Source organism: Eubalaena glacialis, chromosome 9 (genome assembly GCF_028564815.1).
Source record: "Eubalaena glacialis isolate mEubGla1 chromosome 9, mEubGla1.1.hap2.+ XY, whole genome shotgun sequence".
NCBI classification, from domain to species: domain Eukaryota; kingdom Metazoa; phylum Chordata; class Mammalia; order Artiodactyla; family Balaenidae; genus Eubalaena; species Eubalaena glacialis.
Window position 1 is genome coordinate 71,543,530 of NC_083724.1, and position 17,316 is coordinate 71,560,845.

Genomic DNA, 17,316 nt, shown 5'->3' on the forward strand with positions numbered 1-17,316 from the left:
GAATCACTGATAATTTACACCCTCTGTTCACTTTTATTTTCCTGTACTCACTGTAATAGACAGGAATTATTTTTATAATCAGGAAACTTAACAAAAGCTTATTTTTGAACCTATCAGAAAAACTAAAAGAAATTAAATGTTAACAGAATGCTTTACATGCTTGCAGCTTTTATCCTCTTTTAAATATTCTTCTAAATGTTCCGTAAAAAAAAAACTATCAGCTTGTAAAATAAAGATATCTCTCCAATCATGTTCGTCACCTAAAATTTTTTTATCTGTAAGGAAGGAATTCCAGATTTAATTAGATTTAATTAGCATAGCACCGGTCAGCTGTTTTATGATTATCAAGAGTCCTGTCAATTGCAGAAAGTTATACAGTAAAAGAATGAGAGGTGGGATGTGAGAGGCTGGAGGTAGGGGGTAAAGGTGGAGCAGTTAACTTACCTGGCTGAACAATATTTAGTTAATTACAAAGCAACAGGGTCAAATGTAATGGAAGGCAGAAACCTTTTCTCAACAAGGGAAAGAGAAAAGCTTATGCAGAGCAGACATGGGGCAATACCATCTCAGCATGTCAGAATTAGCACCAAAAAAGTAATACATCAAAATGATGTAAAAAATAAAGGAACCACAGCAAAATTATACCCAAAAGGTCAAAATGCAAAAAGATGGACAAATTTGATCTCAAAAATTAACTAAACGGCCCTGCCTTTGTAAACCTCTAACAGATTGAGAAAAAAAGTCAATGCAAGCAAATGCCAGTTAAATTATATTTATTATATAAAGAGATCCTATAACTCGATATGAAAAAGGAAGCAACTCCAATAGGTATTACAAGGGCAAAGGATATTAACATTCGATTAAAGAAGAACACAGCTACTCAAAAAACACAAATATTTAACTTCATTAATAATTAAGGAAATAATTGGGATGCTATTTCTTGCTTATTCAATGCACAAAGTTATTAGCAATTTCTACTTTTTCTACTTCCTAAATGTTCTCAAATGTGCTATTTTTAGTAATAAAAAATTGAATCATTAAAAAAAATAGGAAGTATGAAATTTTCTGCCAATGCAGAAATCATAAAAGCATTAAAATGAATCAACACCTGTATGGGCAGTGAGGTTCAGTTCCCTTGAAGCCAATTCCTTTTGTCTTGGTTCCTGAGTTTTATTATGAGGTTGTCAATAAAGAGAAGGTTGTTCCTGATTTACACTATGACAATCTCCCAAGTATAGGGATATAAATATAAACATATGTATGTAAATGTATATATGTAAATTATTTCTTCAGGTAGACAATTATTCCAGGGAAGTAACTCTTCAGATTCTTCAGAATCACTCACTTCGGAGGACTCCTATGATTCCATTTGCGGATAAGGTCCCATTTAAGATCTCCCCATGTGGTTCTGAACCAGTAGGGATGCCCTTGGTATTGAAGAGGCTGAAGATCTACTTTAGTACTGCCTACAAGACAGCAGTGTCCTAGGCTTTCTACAGCTGGCTTCTTAGGGAATCTGAAGTTGGTCCTGTCCTTTAGACATAGCCAAAAGGACATTTTTCTGCTCTGACGCCAAACAGTACATCTTCTGCTTGCTCAGATTATAGCCTTGAGGCAGATCACACAAAGCTCAGGATGCACATGGGCTGGAGCAGCACCAGGGCAACCACCTCAAATCAAACAGTCGTGTTAGAATGACTAAGTTGGGAGACTGAACTTAAAAACCTATAGCTTTGTTCAGAATGTTTTTCTTCGTCTTGTTCATAAGTTTTACTGAACAAAAAGGTGGAATGTAGCAGAGCCTAAAGTTACTGAGCAAAAGCAATTCTCTGAGACTTGAACTTTGCTAAATAACCTGTATAAAGGCAACTCTACAGAAAACAATATACAAGCAGAAAAAGTGACAAGTTTCATCTGTAGTAACAATTCAGTCAAATGACAAATTTGGTTGTCAATTTAATGTTGTAGTTCTTATCTACATCAATTCCGCAAGACTACACAGACATTTATTCTCTAGTACTGAATTTCCATTTGAACAGAAATAGCTGCTAGGTGGAAGAAAAGAATTTAAATTTAAAAACAATTTCACTATAGCTAAAGTGCCAATTGATTTAAAAATTATGTATGTGTATGCATGCATATACATATGTATGTATGTGTGTGTGTGTGTGTGTGTGTGTGTATTTTCTCTCTCCCTCTCCCCAGAAAGATATGAAATCCTGACTTAGGGTTATACTATTTTTTGAGTTAATATTTTTGAATTTATTATTTCTCTGGTCTGCCAAGAATCACCACATATTCTGAATGTACCCACACAATCTGGTGAGTTGGCAGCTATGTCAAAAACTCTATGAAAAAAGGGAGGCAGCTAATAAGGCTTGGAGACCTTTTTTGTTTATTATTTTAGGTTAGAGCAGGCAGCCTCCCTTTGATGTTTTGTAGTCAAAGATGAAAACTTTCAACTTCGAAGCATAATGAACATAATTATACATTTACTACAATCACCTACACTTTGACTTACACAACACCACAAAAAGACATCTAACAAACATTTTTCTACTTATCTTTTTACATTTGTTAAACTGGCTATGTTAAACACGTTTTCAGAATGCATTTGTTAACCATTCGATAAACATACTAAGCCAAGCAATACAAATAACATCAATTACCTTTTTATCTAATAACTGTACCAATCAATGTAAGAAGATACAACTGAAGGGGAAGTATGGGATCATCCATGATGCACTGCAAAGGTATTACACCTTGGTCCTAAGAATGATCTGAAGGTGCTGAAAGAGGCGATTCTCTGGAAGGTGACCCAGGGTTTTCTTCAGGTGGAAAAACTGTGAGAGTACAAGCTCGAATGCCACCAAGTGACTCTGGAAGGTCAAAAACTTTATGCCACTCATCCTTTTCTGGGTCATATTTCTGGACAATTTCTACCATACAACGATTATTCCAAGAATATCCACCTACGACATAGATTTTATTTTCAAAGACAGCAACTCCGACATCACTTTGACCTCTTAACATGGCAGCAATTGGTGTCCACTGGTCAAGGGTTGGTGAATAGTATTCACAGCTTAGAACATCATCATAATCACTTGTTCCTCTGAAGTGATTGCCACCAATGACATAGAGCTTGTCTCCAACTGTACACATGCAATGCAGACCTCTGACTGTAGTCATTGGAGCCTTCTGTGTCCATTTGTCTGTATCAGGGTCAAAACACATGAGCTCGTTTTGGAAAGTATCATGAGTAATTCCTCCTGAAATATACATTAAGCCTCCATACACTGTTCCAGCATGGCCATAGTGGGGTTCACTCATTTTTGCAACATAGCTCCACTCATTCATTCTTGGATTGTAACATTCTACTGTGGCCAGCTCACCAGCTGCACTTCGCCCACCAACGGCATACAAATGTCCTTTGAGAGCACTCAAGTGGAAAAATGTGCGCTTTTCATTTAATGAAGCAACCTGCATCCATTTATTATACCGAGGATCAAATCTGAAAACTGTATCAACGGCAGTTTTTCCTTTTGTATCATAATTACTTTGACCACCAACTACATAAAGAAAGTTTCCAATGACAGCAATGCCATGCTGGTAACGAGGAGCATCCATGGGGGCTAAAGATCTCCACTCTTGCGCCCTTTCATCATACATCCGTAATTCTTTACTGACAACCAGCTGCTGCCTCAAAACTCCTCCTAATGTAACCAAGTGGGTTGAGTCAGATCTAATGGCAGTTCTATCTGACTGCATCACTGGCTGCATATACGGCATCATTTGGTAATTGCTAGCTTCCAAAAGCAAATTCACACAGGTATTGTCTGTTCTCATGAAATCTACTGTCTGCACATAATTGATGAGATCCTGTGGTGTCATCAGTGGAAATCGAATATTCTTCATTAATTTTGCAGCATAATCCATCCGAGGGTCTTCCAACCTTAGCCAGCGACAGGCAGCCTTGAAAAGCTCAAGTTCAGTACAGTGCTTAAGACTATTGCTGGAAAGCACAAAGGCAAGCCGTTCAAAAGGGAGTTTCAGAAACTCCCCAGTACTCAATAATGCAGGAAAATTCTTCAGGATGAAATTATTGACATATTTATCTACTTCTATAAGATTGTAGGTGTTAGCAATTCGTCCAACTTCAACACAGTTATCTAAAGAGACTCCTGAAATAAGAAACACTTTACAGAAGTCTAAAACAGGTAAAATTTGCAAAAAGCTGGCAGCTTCAAGTGTGTCCTGAAGATTGTCCATATTAAGAGAAAGTTTTGCAGTATAAATAAAATCAATTATTTTCTTCAGACCAACTTTGTTCACCCCATGAAGCTTAATGCACATTAAATCTTGTTCTTTCATTCCACCTGTGAACATAGCCTTGAAATAATCACTAGCAGATGCCATCATAGCTCTATGAACAGGGAAGATTTCATCTCCATCACCTGGTACCAGGGTCACGTCACAAAGCAATCCTTCTATTCTAAGCTGATCAAAGCCTTGCAAAACCACCGAACTGTGAGTATTGCTGGTAAAAAAACGTGTGGTTCCTGCCTTGCAAGGCTGTAAATGGGCGGAGACGCCCATTTCACCGTTACCAAGAGACACTTTCATGTGAAAGCCTTCCTCTTGCACAAAGATGTATGCAGGCCAAAGAGGTTATGGCCTGAAAGCTTTAAAGGAAACGAGGATGTCCCAAGAGCAAGAGAGCTTGCTTTCCTTATCAAGGGCAAACAGTCACTGTGGCACACCTCAGAACACACCAGTCACTCTCTGAAAATTGTTCTACAGCAGGACCACAGAGGGCTGTGGACCTCAAATCTGTTTATTATGTAGATGATTCATCACCTGAAGGCAGTTTAGTGACCCGGTTCACCTCGTCCGGCCTGCGTTGCCGCTCCTCCCGCAGTTCCGCTCCGAGCCAAGGGGGAGGTGCCGCCACGTCCTGCGGCCCCGTGGCTCGCTCGGCGGCGAAGCCGGGCACCTCAGCGAGCGGCCCGCCGCGCCCTCCGCTGTCCTTAGAACGTCGCCGCGGCTACGGGCCCGTCCTGGAGCAAGGGCCTGGAACACGGGGCTGCAACACGGGCCGAGGCCCCGACGCCGAACCGGTCCTTCCGGAAAGGCCTGCTCCCAGGATCCCCCGGGCTAGGAGCGGCCGTGGCAGCTACTGCGGCTGCGCGGCCGCCTGACCTCGCCCGTGGGCGGTCGTGTGGGGGATGGGAGGAAGTGGGCGGGGGACTGGAAGGGCGGGGTTTGGGCAAGGCGGGGCTGTGCAGGATGGGCCCGCGGGGCCTCTTGGGGTACTTTGTGTGTGGCATTAAATGGGCTGGAATGGGTGCATGTATATTATGCTTGACCTAAACCTTTCACAGCAGCTGAGCTGTCCCCCTAAATGCATACTTTGAAATTTACACTTCCTGGCTTCTTCCTTTTGTTACTTCTGAGTGACAGTGAAATGCGGCTTTTGTAGAAATTGAAAGGCAGCATGGGGGAAAATGCTTAAAGTTTTTCCTCTATAAAAAAAAACTTTAAAATTCTTATCCCGCAGGGGAATGCCCTGGTGGTCCAGTGGTTAGGACTCGGCACTTTCACTTCTGTGGCCCGGGTTCAATCCCTGATCCGGGAACCAAGATCCCACGAGCCACGCAGCCAAAAAAAAAAAAAAACTTATCCCACACAATTTAATAGACACTTCAGTTATAACTTTGGTTCATAGTTTCAAATTTTAATCATTTAAAACATGTCATTTGCCTCTTTTAAAATACCAAATTGTGACTATGCTATGTAATTTAGCCTGAATTTTTGCCACGCAATGGAATTCCATCATCAGTAAATTTTTCATGCTTTTGTTTTCCACTCACAAATTTGTAAATGGATACACAATTGTCTAATAACTACACATAACTATAGTTTCCTTGCCCAACATTTGTTCCTGAATATATACTTTCTTGTTCTCCACTGTTTTATAGAATCTGAGCACAAAACTTTACCTGTTTTTGGATAAATCCTAAGGGCAGAATGCTGATTGAAGACATTTTTTTTTTTCCAAAATACTGTCACCAGCAATGTTTGAGTGTGTATTTCCCTGCTACTGATCTTTCCCTTTATGGATATTTTACTAACTTACATTTTTAAAATTACTAGTAAATTGGAATTTGGGCAATGAATAAATGTATACTTTGACACAACTGCTTCCAACATTTTCCACAGTTTGAAGTTATTACTGTCTTTTAAATCCTTCCAGTTTCTTTATGTATATGCCAACTGATGAGAATATAGGTACATTCTTTTATTACACTCTCCCCCTTTTTTAATATAAAAGATAGCATACTATACTCACTGTTCTGCACCTATCTTTTTTAACTTGGAGATCTTCTCATTCATATATAGATAACTGCTTTATCTTTTTAAATAGCTGTACTGTTTCCCATTGAATGGGTGTGTCCTACATTATTTGATTAGTCCCCTACCGATGGACATTTAGCTGGTTCCAATGGTCTTCTGTTGTTTCTGGTAGATGGCAGCAAGGTCCAGAAGGCTCAAATCACTGCTGTCCTCCATCAGATGCTTCAGCAAATCTTCAAACTGTTCAGCATAAGAGGTTGGTTGGAATGAGACTGGCCTGGAGAAGTTCTTCACTGGACTTCATCAGCATTGGCAAGTCCTGGAGACCGGCTTGGTGCAGTAGTTGGGTATGGAAGGACGCCCCTGAGCTGTGAAGACTCCATAATGGCTGTGAAAAAGCACTTCCAAGCAAACAGTTTTTCTCTGGAAAAGAAAGAACAGAGCTGCTACACCTGGGTAGTTGTCAGAGCAAGAAATCATGAAATCCTTCTCTTGATTATCAAGCTTGCAAGAAAGATTAAGAGCTAAGGAACTAGAGGTATGCTCTTAAAGAAACAATTATGGACAGGTACAACTCGTCGTACTCCCACATGTTTAGTAATTTCAAAAGACTTTTTTTTTCTGCCTTCATCATAAAATAAATGGATTTAATTTGTCAAAACATTTATTGGTAGTAGTAAGCAACTATAAGTAAAAGCATCTAGTTCATAGGGGGCACCAGACCATCACAGATAACCTTATTAATGTACTTATGTACTTAAATATCTATTTTACTATATTTATTATATTTCAGTATTTTTGCTTGTATTTGTGCTAATTACACGTGTTCATCTTTATATTTTTAAGTTATTTAAAGTTTTACCTTCAAATCTTTTTGCATTTGTTTATTTTTAAGAAAGTAATACCAAGACTGATTTTGCAACCTCAATTAAAGGATGGAACTGCAGTTCATTCATTCATTTAATTAAAGTTATGTATCTAAATCACAGGTTCTATGACTGCCTTCATAGTATTAAAAAAGTGAAGAAAGAAAATGAAGTGCCAGCCCTCTTGAAACTTCCCTTTTTGCCAGAAGAAAACATAAAATATTAATCAATCAATTAATTCATTTCAACTACATTATATACTAACACCATAGGCAAAAGAAAAGCGGCTTCTGTCACCAGAAACTGGAGGATGCAGAGATTCTAAGACTTGATGCTGGATGTACAGTTCTAGAACTTTCAGAGTGCTATGGCTAGAAGTGTTAACCTAGGAGCTGGGTTACCCTGGTCTCTGAAGGCCCGGGAAGGAATGAGGTCTTTTAGAAATAGAGAATAGGAGGACCAAAAACTGAACCTTAGGGACCTTCATATTTTAATAAAGAGAAGAGAATAAGGAGCCTGAAAAGGACACTGGAATGGTATGCAACACAATAGCAGGACAACCAGGAGACAGTGGTGATGAGAGGATGTTTCAAGGAAGAAATACATTTAAAACATGATATCTTATGTTCAGGGAAAATGAGGGCTGGTTTGGCAGAGTTAATTCCACAGAATCTGGATTGGAATATACTGACTAAGGTTAAATAAGAGAAAAGGTTTTGGAGACAGAATGAATAGAAACTTCTTTTGAGAAGTTTATCTGTGAAAGGAAGAAGAGAACTAGGGTAGCGCCTGGAGAATAAAAGTGTGTGTTTATATTACTGGATATAATTTTTAAAAATTTTTACAAACATTTTTGGGGGACAGATTTCAAGAAATGTATGTAGTAGCACAAAGCACATAAAAATCAATATTTTATTTTTTTTTAAATAACTGCTTACATAACAGCCTAAAATGTCAAGCATCATTGTTAAATCATTTCTAAATACTAGTAGGCTGGAATGCCTTTTCATATGCTTTGTTTGCTATTTTTAGTTCTTTTATTCGTGTTTCAGTATACGACATTAACTAGTTTCGTACTGCCCTTGTGAATTGTTTTTATGTATCCTTAAGTCTTAAAAGTACATATAAACCATTTATGCAGATGGTAGCTATATTCCTATGATGCAACTATTTGTCAATTTTATGTTTACAAATAATAGCTCATTTTCTTTACATTTTCTCCTAATGCCAGAATGTTGAACATGTAGAACCAATCCTCTCCCATTTTCATTCCTCTGTTGATCTTATGGATTATCAATTCCCTTTTATGTTTTAAATCTTTCACATGTATTTTTTATAGTACATTAGGATTTTTTTTTTCATCTATAATACGAGATGAGAATCTAAATTGATTTCTGTCTAGGTTGCCAGGCATTTATCCTGTTACCATTTACTGAAACTTTTTTTCTTCCATATTAACGTCTAAGATAGCCTTTACTTTACTTAATTACTACAGATTATATAACAATTTCTGGGATTTCTTTTCTTTTCTTTTTTTTTTTTTTTTTTTTTTTGCTGCACCAATGTGGCTTGCAGGATCTTAGTTCCCTGACCAGGGATTGAACCTGGGCCACAGGAGTGAAAGCTTGGAGTCCTAACGACTGGACCACCAGGTAACTCTCCTGGGATTTATTTTCTTTATTACTCTGATCACCTAACTCCTTACTGTCACTGTATTTATACTGTTGCTGCTTTATAATACAGTTCATTTTCTGGTAAAGCTATATATGTAAGAATTTTTCCTCTTCTATACTTTGATATTTTTGCTTGGTGATCTTTCTTAATTAACTTTTAAATTGTTCTACAGAAGTCAGCATTGGGTTTATAAAAATCATGAAATTTTGTGGACTCAAAAATAACCGTACTTAAGAATCTGCCTGCCAATGCAGGGGACATGGGTTCGATCCCTGGTCCGGGAAGATCCCGCATGCTGTGGACCAACTAAGCCCGTCCGTGCGCCGCAACTACTGAGCCTGCGCTCTAAAGCCCGTGTGCCACAACTACTGAGCCCACGTACCACAACTACTGAGCCCACGTACCACAACTACTGAAGCCCATGTGCCTAGAACCTGTGCTCTGCAATAAGATAAGCCACCGCAAGGAGAAGCCCGCACACCGCAACGAAGATTAGCCCCCGCTCGCCGCAACTAGAGAAAGCCCGCACGCAGCAACGAAGACCTAATGCAGCCAAAAATAAATAAATAAATAAATTTATTAAAAAAAATAATAACCATACTGCAGTGGATATAAAATTCTGAGGAATTTCCTTCATCAGATGGAAAAATGAAACTAGATAGGACAATTTCTCTTCCACAAAAATCTAAGGTAAAGAACAAAAAATAGATTAAAATCATCAGAAAGTAAAAATGTAGCCACCAAAAAGAGAAGCCCAGGCAAAAAGAAAAAGAATAATTCTGCAAGTAAAAATAATTAGATTAAAAAACCCCCACAGAAATCCAACATATTGCTTAAAGAATCACTCATAACTCACTATGTGAGGTTCTGCATGGAACCCTTATTCTGCTTGGAGGCAACTCAACTTCCCTGAGTCTCGGTTTTCTCAAATGGAAAATGGAATGAAAAATATTTGTAGAGCTGATGTAAATACATTTTAAAGCTCTTAGAGGGACTTCTCTGGCGGTCCAGTGGTTAAGACTCTGAGCTTCCACTGTAGCGGGCGCAGGTTGGATCCCAAGATCCCACATGCCGAGGCAGCGCAGCTGAAAATAAAAAGCTCTTTAGAATGGCTCCTTCCTCGGGGTTAACCATAAGTGGTAACTCTTTTCTTCATTTTCTCCACATAAACCTATATGAGAATATTACGTGTCTTTTTCTATAAACTGGTTTGAAACTGTACCATCTCACTCTTGATAGCTGACTGACAAAGTCAACTGAATTGGTGAGAACCTAGAAGAGTGAAAGATAGGTATGATCATATCAAAGACATGTTTGATTTATATTCAGTCACCACAATGGCTTAAATCAATATCTGAAATTGAAGGGAATCTCCTAGGCTGGAATGGGAAAAATATACTGTATTCTTTTGCTGATTCTGGCGCCTGGCACCTCTCCCTGCTTTCCTGGATCTATTCTTTGGTTTCCATATCACAGTACTTTCCTTCTTCAGGGCTGAAATTTCCAGGGAGCCCTCCTCCTTCACTCCCTTTCCTTGCACTGCCCTCTCCTACTTGCACAGCTACTTCCTGTTCTGTTGTGATTTCTGGTTTAAGTTTTCCCAGATGGACACAAATAGAAAGTGAAAGTTGAATGATATTTTCAGATTTTGTAGAAACACATATAAGAGAAGTCTTCCTTTTTTATGTTGAATACTTTTGAAACATGAGGGCCCACATAGTTCAAAGGAAGCAGAAAGCAGGGTCCAGTAACTGGGTGGGCTACAAAGCCCTCCCAGGAAAAGAAGCCCCTGCTGGCCAAGTGTGACAGGGCCAGAGACCAAGTCTGGCAGTCTTCTGGTCTGTGCAGATGTGCTCCTTTTAGGGAATTTTCCTCCAGAGCTGATCAGAGGTTCTTTCCTGGCAGGAACTGACCATGATATTGGAATAAGCCTCTTGCCATAGTCTTTGTTACGAAGAGAACAAGTCTTCAACTTCAGACAGGGCGTGGCTCCTTTGATCTAGGAGCAGGTATGGTGAGAGAAAAAGGAGCCAAAAGGAGGTTCCCTCCTCCAACCTGCTGGGCAGACCCAGGGCTCCTGGTTAATGATCTGATCCACATACTGACACTGGGAGGGGGGTAGGCCCTGAAAATCTCAGGGTAAAAACCACAACAGTATATCTGAGTACAATCTCATATTTGAGGGTGCACTAAATTTCTCTATTAACAGTAAATTCCCAGTTTCACAAATTCATTTTTTATAACAGATCTTTTAACTTTATCATTAGAAAAATACGTTCATTGTAACTTTGCATAAGGACTGCAACAGCCCCTTCTACCCCTGACACAGTAGTAAAAGGTCGCAGTCCTGCTCCATGCCAACCTCCAAATCCCTTTTTTCACTGGATGCCACAATACTCAAGGATTTTTTCCTCACCACTTGCCTTTTACTTTCAACCCACAGAGCACGCAAAGATACTGGAACCTATTGCCCACTTTTTCTTTCAACACCACCACCTCACTTGACCTACACTTCCCAAGTCCATCTTTCCCTCTTCCGTCACCCATGTTTCAAAGACTAACTCCATGGCCAAGGTTGCAAAGCTCCTTGGAAGAAACCCTCAAGCAGATTAGGGAAAAGAAATTCAGTCCCCAGGCCTGGATAGCTCTTTCCCTTCACCCTCACCTGTGGCAAAGGAAGGCCAGATGACCATGAGAGGGGCCCGCTCTAATTCTTCTCATAGGCTTGCAGAATTAGTCCCTCAGAGTGGGAAGGATCGCAAACAGGACAAGAATCTATAATCTACTCAGGACGGAGCATACCCTAGGAGACTCTTAGAAGGAGAGTATTAAAGAGGAGATGCAGGAATTTGGGTCCTTCCACATAACAGATTAGTTCCCTTGCCCAGGACAGGGAATTAGCAGAGATCCCTGCGAGCAAGTCTCCCCAGTTCGTGCTACAGGCTCCATGAAAGAATAACTTTAAAAACTGGATGAAGTGTTTGTGTCAGATGCTTCATCCACAGAAAACTGGGAAGGTACAGGAAGATCCACAGCACAAATCCATAGTGATGTCAGCCTCTGTTGAGAGCCTAAACCTACTAGAAATTAGAGCAGTATTTATGGATAAAGTGGGTAGTGAAACTCAGAAGAACAAGTCAGATACTGGCCAGATCCTAGAGAAGAAACTGAGGCTTATGCATGAATTAAGGAAAGAAAAGACAGTCCACCCATGGAGGAACTCAAGGACCAACAGAGTCCAAAGATAGAAATTCATGTGATGGCAGGGCCCCTCCTCCCCCAAAGAAAGGTAAGGGCTGAGTGTCACATCCTGCAGCCTTCAAGCAGGTGTGAGGGCTCAAGTGCACCGACCATCCATGCCATTTGTTCTACCCAAGCTTCACTACATGCTTTCCAAGAGGTACACACCTTTACCTTTGCTGCCTAAAAACTTCCACATGTCTAAGAAACTGGATTCTTCTTGTACTGAAGGTAGACTCATGAACTGTTTTTGCCTTTTGGCTGATTTCCTGCATACTGGTTATATTTAACCTTAAATACACTTGCTACATGCTGGCTGTCTTCTGCCAACCTGCAATGTTTCAAGTACACAATACAAAAAAATGAGGAAAACTGCCACAAAAATTTAATACTGTTCATCCTAGAAAGACTAGTCCAGTGAGCTTCCATGCTACCCAATGAAAAGACAAGTGATCTTGGATTAGACCAGTGGAAAGAGTGCTACACTTTATAAGACCATAAATTGAATCATTTACACCTTATACATGTATTTGTTTTGTATACTTTTCAAAAGATTCTGTTGTTGTTGTTGTTGTTTTTTTAATATTGCTGGAGTGCAGTATTGCCAGCCTGTGACTTATTTTTTTTTTTGGCTGTGTTGGGTCTTCGTTTCTGTGCGAAGGCTTTCTCTAGTTGCGGCAAGTGGGGGCCACTCTTCATCGCGGTGCGCAGGCTTCTCACTATCGCGGCCTCTCTTGTTGCGGAGCACAGGCTCCAGACGCGCAGGCTCAGTAGTTGTGGCTCTCGGGCCTAGTTGCTCCGCGGCATGTGGGATCTTCCCAGACCAGGGCTCGAACCCGCGTCTCCTGCATTGGCAGGCAGATGCTCAACCGCTGCGCCACCAGGGAAGCCCCCAAAAGATTCTGTTTTTAATAAGTTAAAATGTGTCCCATTGTAGCCACTTAAGGTAGCACCAGTCGTGCCTATATTATCCGTCAGTTGAAGACACGAGCAGCCCCACAAACTTGACTGGGACCAAAGGCAAAGAAAAGGGTGTATTCAGAAACGGTTGTCTAAGTAGACCAGAACAATCAATCAGAAGAGAAACCCCACCTGGTCTTCTGCCCTATCTCTCTGGTCATTATGTTACTGTGCCCTTACTATCTAATGATATAAACTAACTTTTCATCAGAGAAAGAGAAATACTTCATTTTTTACTCCAAGAAGTAACTGATCCAAATGGTCCATCTGGGAAGAGTGGAAAGGTTAAAAAATAAAAAAATAGCTTAATCTCTTAGCAGAGCCATATGAGTGGGGCTCATTCATTATTTTTAATGTCTGGGGGGTTAAAATAGAAGATCTCATATATTATGCTATTGTAGGTCATATACCTGGGAAAGCAGACTCTGAGACAGAGATAAGCACGCAAGGAGTTTACTGGAGAATGCGTGGATCAGTCATTGTGGCAAAGAGAATTTGAGTAGAAGTTGAGCTGCAGTGCAGTCACAGCAGGGCTTTAGCCAATCCCAAGGGAGCTCTGACTCTGGGATGACCCTGTGGAGGTAGAGAGAAGGGGCCAGGCCTTTATATCCCCACATTGACAAGTAATTGGATGCAGGCTGACCCAGGAGGGGGAAATAACTTTGGGCTAAATGAGTCACTTTAGCCAAAAACAGTTTCCAGAGAAGACCTGCATGCTGTCAGCATGAAGCTCTATCAGCAGCTAAAGGGAGTAAGTTCTCAGGTCTTAAAGGGAGCTGTGAATGGTGCATCAGATGTCTATTATAAATGTCTTTTTTATAAAGAAGTTTTGGGGGGTTTTTTGTTTGTTTGCTTTGTTTTTTTCTCTCTTCCTTTTTCTTCTTTTGTATGGTCATACTCAAATTTTCAGCTGGGTCCGTAATTTGCAAAAATGTCTAACAAGATTGTGATGGACAAAGTATACTCTGAAAACAGTGGCCCTCTGATGTTTATTATAAGCAGTTTATGGATGTGATATTTGTTGTCTCTACCTGAGGGCATTATAGTAGCAGATGGGGTACCTGGATTGGGCATCTTCCCTGTGAATGGGAAGGATGTAGATACCGGGAAACCAAGGATGGAATGCAGGAGGACACGTTATCTGTCTTCACAGCCCCTTCCTAAGAACTGCCCTCCAGCCCTGATATCCGGACCTGGAAGCTATGAATGATAAAACCAGTGTGAGCCAATCAGAAAGCTAATCTTAAGAATCTGACTCAAGAAAGCCAGAACCTGAGACTCAGGAGCTGAGTCACATGAATGAGAATGTTCTAAGGTTGCTGGAGTTTATACAGTTCTTACCTCTTCTCAGGCTTTATCGTTTAACTTCTACTTGAATTCTGTGAGCTATCACAGTAGTCCTGGAAAAATTACCTTGCAGCTCATATCAGTGCAGATTGTCACATCTTCTTAGAAGTGTGTGTGTATTTTTTGAGGATGTCATGATGTCCCTTTAATAATGAAAAGATACAATTTTAAAATGTTTTATCATAGATTATCCATTTAAAAATTTCTATTACAAATGTATACTGTATTATATGCACAGTATTTTATAACTGTAGTACCTAGGTATATTATCAATAAAATAAATACATTGGAGGTGTGTGCTCAACATTTTTTCCAAGCGGGGTGGAAGGTGAAATACCGAGGGCCTATATCTCCATAATCCTGGGGACTCCACTTAAAAACATGGGTGGACAGTCTCTGGGATTCCACATATTTGTTGAAAGTTGAGTTTTGTTTGGGTCATAGGAACAGCAAGTCACCCCTTCTAGAACCTGGGTTCACAGACAGCCCCTGCCCTGATCACCCTATGTCTCACTCCTAATTCTCCTCTCATCCTATTACATTATCTGCCTGGGTAATTAGCTAATCTATCACCAGTGTGAGTACAGTAAGATCTCAGGTTCCCTTGAGGAGTCTCAGGGTTCAAGTAGCCTCTAAATATTCAGTGCCGAGTCAAGGCCAGTCTAGGACTTCATACAGGTTTAGCGCCAACCACCTGCAAAGGGGTGAGCCGGACCCACTGGAGGGAAGGGACTTTAACTTATATGACCCACCCGGCCTCAGTTATCTCCTGCCATCTATGAAATGGAGAAGAAAATAATGGTCCCCAATCTGTCTTGTGCTCAAATCTGACTCTGCTCCTTACCAGCTGTGGCCCTTGAGCAAGTCCCCTCCCTTCTTGACCCTCATGCCTCTCCACACCTTTCTGAGCTACAAGAAAGTGGATAAAACTCAAAGAATACTGTGAAACCATCTGCAAAGCGCTATGTGGAAGCGAGTACTATGCTTCACCCCCTCTAACTGATCTGCATTTGAATGCTTCCCAGGGAGTCTGTGTCCCCCCGCCTGGGCCACGATGCCAGGTCCCTGGATGTCCTTAACTCTGCCCTAGGCTTTGTCTATGGGGGGGGCGGGTGACACTTCCAATTAGCCCGGTAGTGCTCTCCAATAATCTCCTTAGAGGAAATTTTCCCTCACAAAGATGTTTCATTACATTTAGAGAACATCAATTAGCTCCTATATCACATCCTCTGGTAAGGATGATCTCTATTTCTCATCAGCAAGGATAACTATTATTCCCCCATATATGCTTGTTTTTTTCCTAAAGGAGAATGGTGCCATTTGTCTCTGTTGTGTTTAGGGGGAAATAGAATAGCCTATGAGCTTGGATTTAGGGAAAGGAAGGGGTCCCTTCAGCTTTTATTGAGAGCGGGCTTTGGCTTATAAAATGAGACAAAGGTTAGGGAGAGAAGTTGACGATGGCGTTGCTGACACGCCACCATCCTGGTTTCCTTCATTTGTATTTGTGAAGATAGCCCACTTTAAAAATTCATTACTTTTTCCATAATACTCTTATTAGAAAAACAAGTAACTACTCAGCAATCATTCGATGCTTATAAAAGTGAGAAATTGTAACAAAGACCACAGCACAGTATCTGGACCCATCAGTCCTCTCCTTTGCTTCCTCATTACCCTGAGCATTACGTAGTCATGGCATGGAGTGAATCAGGTTATACATGCCTCACGGGGCCAAAGATTCCCCATTGAGCATCTAGGAATAGTAAGAGAAAATAAACTTCACACATCCCCAAAGTGGAACTCAAGATTTTGGAGCAGTGAGCCCCTGAGTTCAGAAGTGTGAGGAAAAAAAAATCTATGACCATGAATCTATGGTGGGCCACAGCTTCCATCTGCACAAAAGACCCTACACCCTTCCTGATGAAAGCTGCAGTGCTGGGCGCTCTTACTCCCTTCTCAACCTTGAGGAAAACATACAGCTGATCACACCACATCTCCTCTCCTCTCCCCATGTGACCTGTGCTGGATGGAATGTAGGAGGACATGCCAGTAGGGGACACAGAACCCCTGGCTCTGTGTTTTGGGAGGTGGTGTTGGCAGGGATTGGAGCTCTCAGCAAGGCTGCCGTGGGTGTTGGCTCACCTCCCTGCTCCTGTGAAAAGTGTTCACAGATTACCTGCCTTTCTTTCCTACCTCCACCCCAGAGGGGCGGTAGGAAGCCCTGAGTGGGTGGTACAAGGGCCCGTCTGTGTGCAGTCACCACAACTCTCTGACTGTGGGGCACTGTGGACCCAGGGTCTGGGGGCGCTGCTAAAGCAGGATGAGCCCTCTGCTCTTGCCCCTCCTGACAGGAGGCGGCTAAAGGGAAGGGAGAGCCGTGAAAGGCCTCAGCAGAGCTGGAGGGGAAGGAGAATACACTGTGTCCAGGCTTGGGGAGGAAATCTCCACATACGTTCAAGTAACACCCCCATCACTCTCTAGCCACTGGAGGGGAACTGGAATCAAAGCTAGGGACCTGAAAATGGACCCGTGAGCTGGGTCACCCCACCTTCTGCTCTCCAGGCAGTCCAGCTCTGAAGGGGTTCAGAAACAGGATGAGTTCCCTCTTAAAAGTGGCTTTTTTAGATATTAGAAAAGTATCCACTGTACAGTGGATGCAGAACTGGGTGGAGACAGGGATGTTGCTGTGCTTGGATACTGAGACGGACATGCTAAGGCCTAATACTACGGTAGGTGCTACTTAAAGATCTGCTATAGCTGTGATATTCATCTGTTTTGAAACAAACGTTGAACTCAAAATAAATAAATTCTCCCTGCTGGCTGGTCACCCTGCACAGGGATTTAACTCCTCACTGAGACTGCATGTTGCCTGACTCAA

General features: G+C 41.2%; 1 protein-coding gene across 1 annotated transcript; it reads right to left on the reverse strand.

Moving 5' to 3' along the window:
• Nucleotides 1-827: 827 nt before the first annotated feature.
• KLHL9 (kelch like family member 9) lies at nucleotides 828-5,153 on the reverse strand. Its single transcript, XM_061200468.1, has one exon. The coding sequence runs from the start codon at nucleotides 4,621-4,623 to the stop codon at nucleotides 2,770-2,772; it is 1,854 nt and encodes a 617-aa protein (XP_061056451.1). The 5' UTR covers nucleotides 4,624-5,153; the 3' UTR covers nucleotides 828-2,769.
• Between the last annotated feature and the right edge of the window lie 12,163 nt (nucleotides 5,154-17,316).

What these genes read in the sequence shown, in the direction of transcription:
- KLHL9 (XM_061200468.1), bottom strand. Translation starts at nt 4,623, where the DNA reads ATGAAAGTGTCTCTTGGTAACGGTGAAATGGGCGTCTCCGCCCATTTA.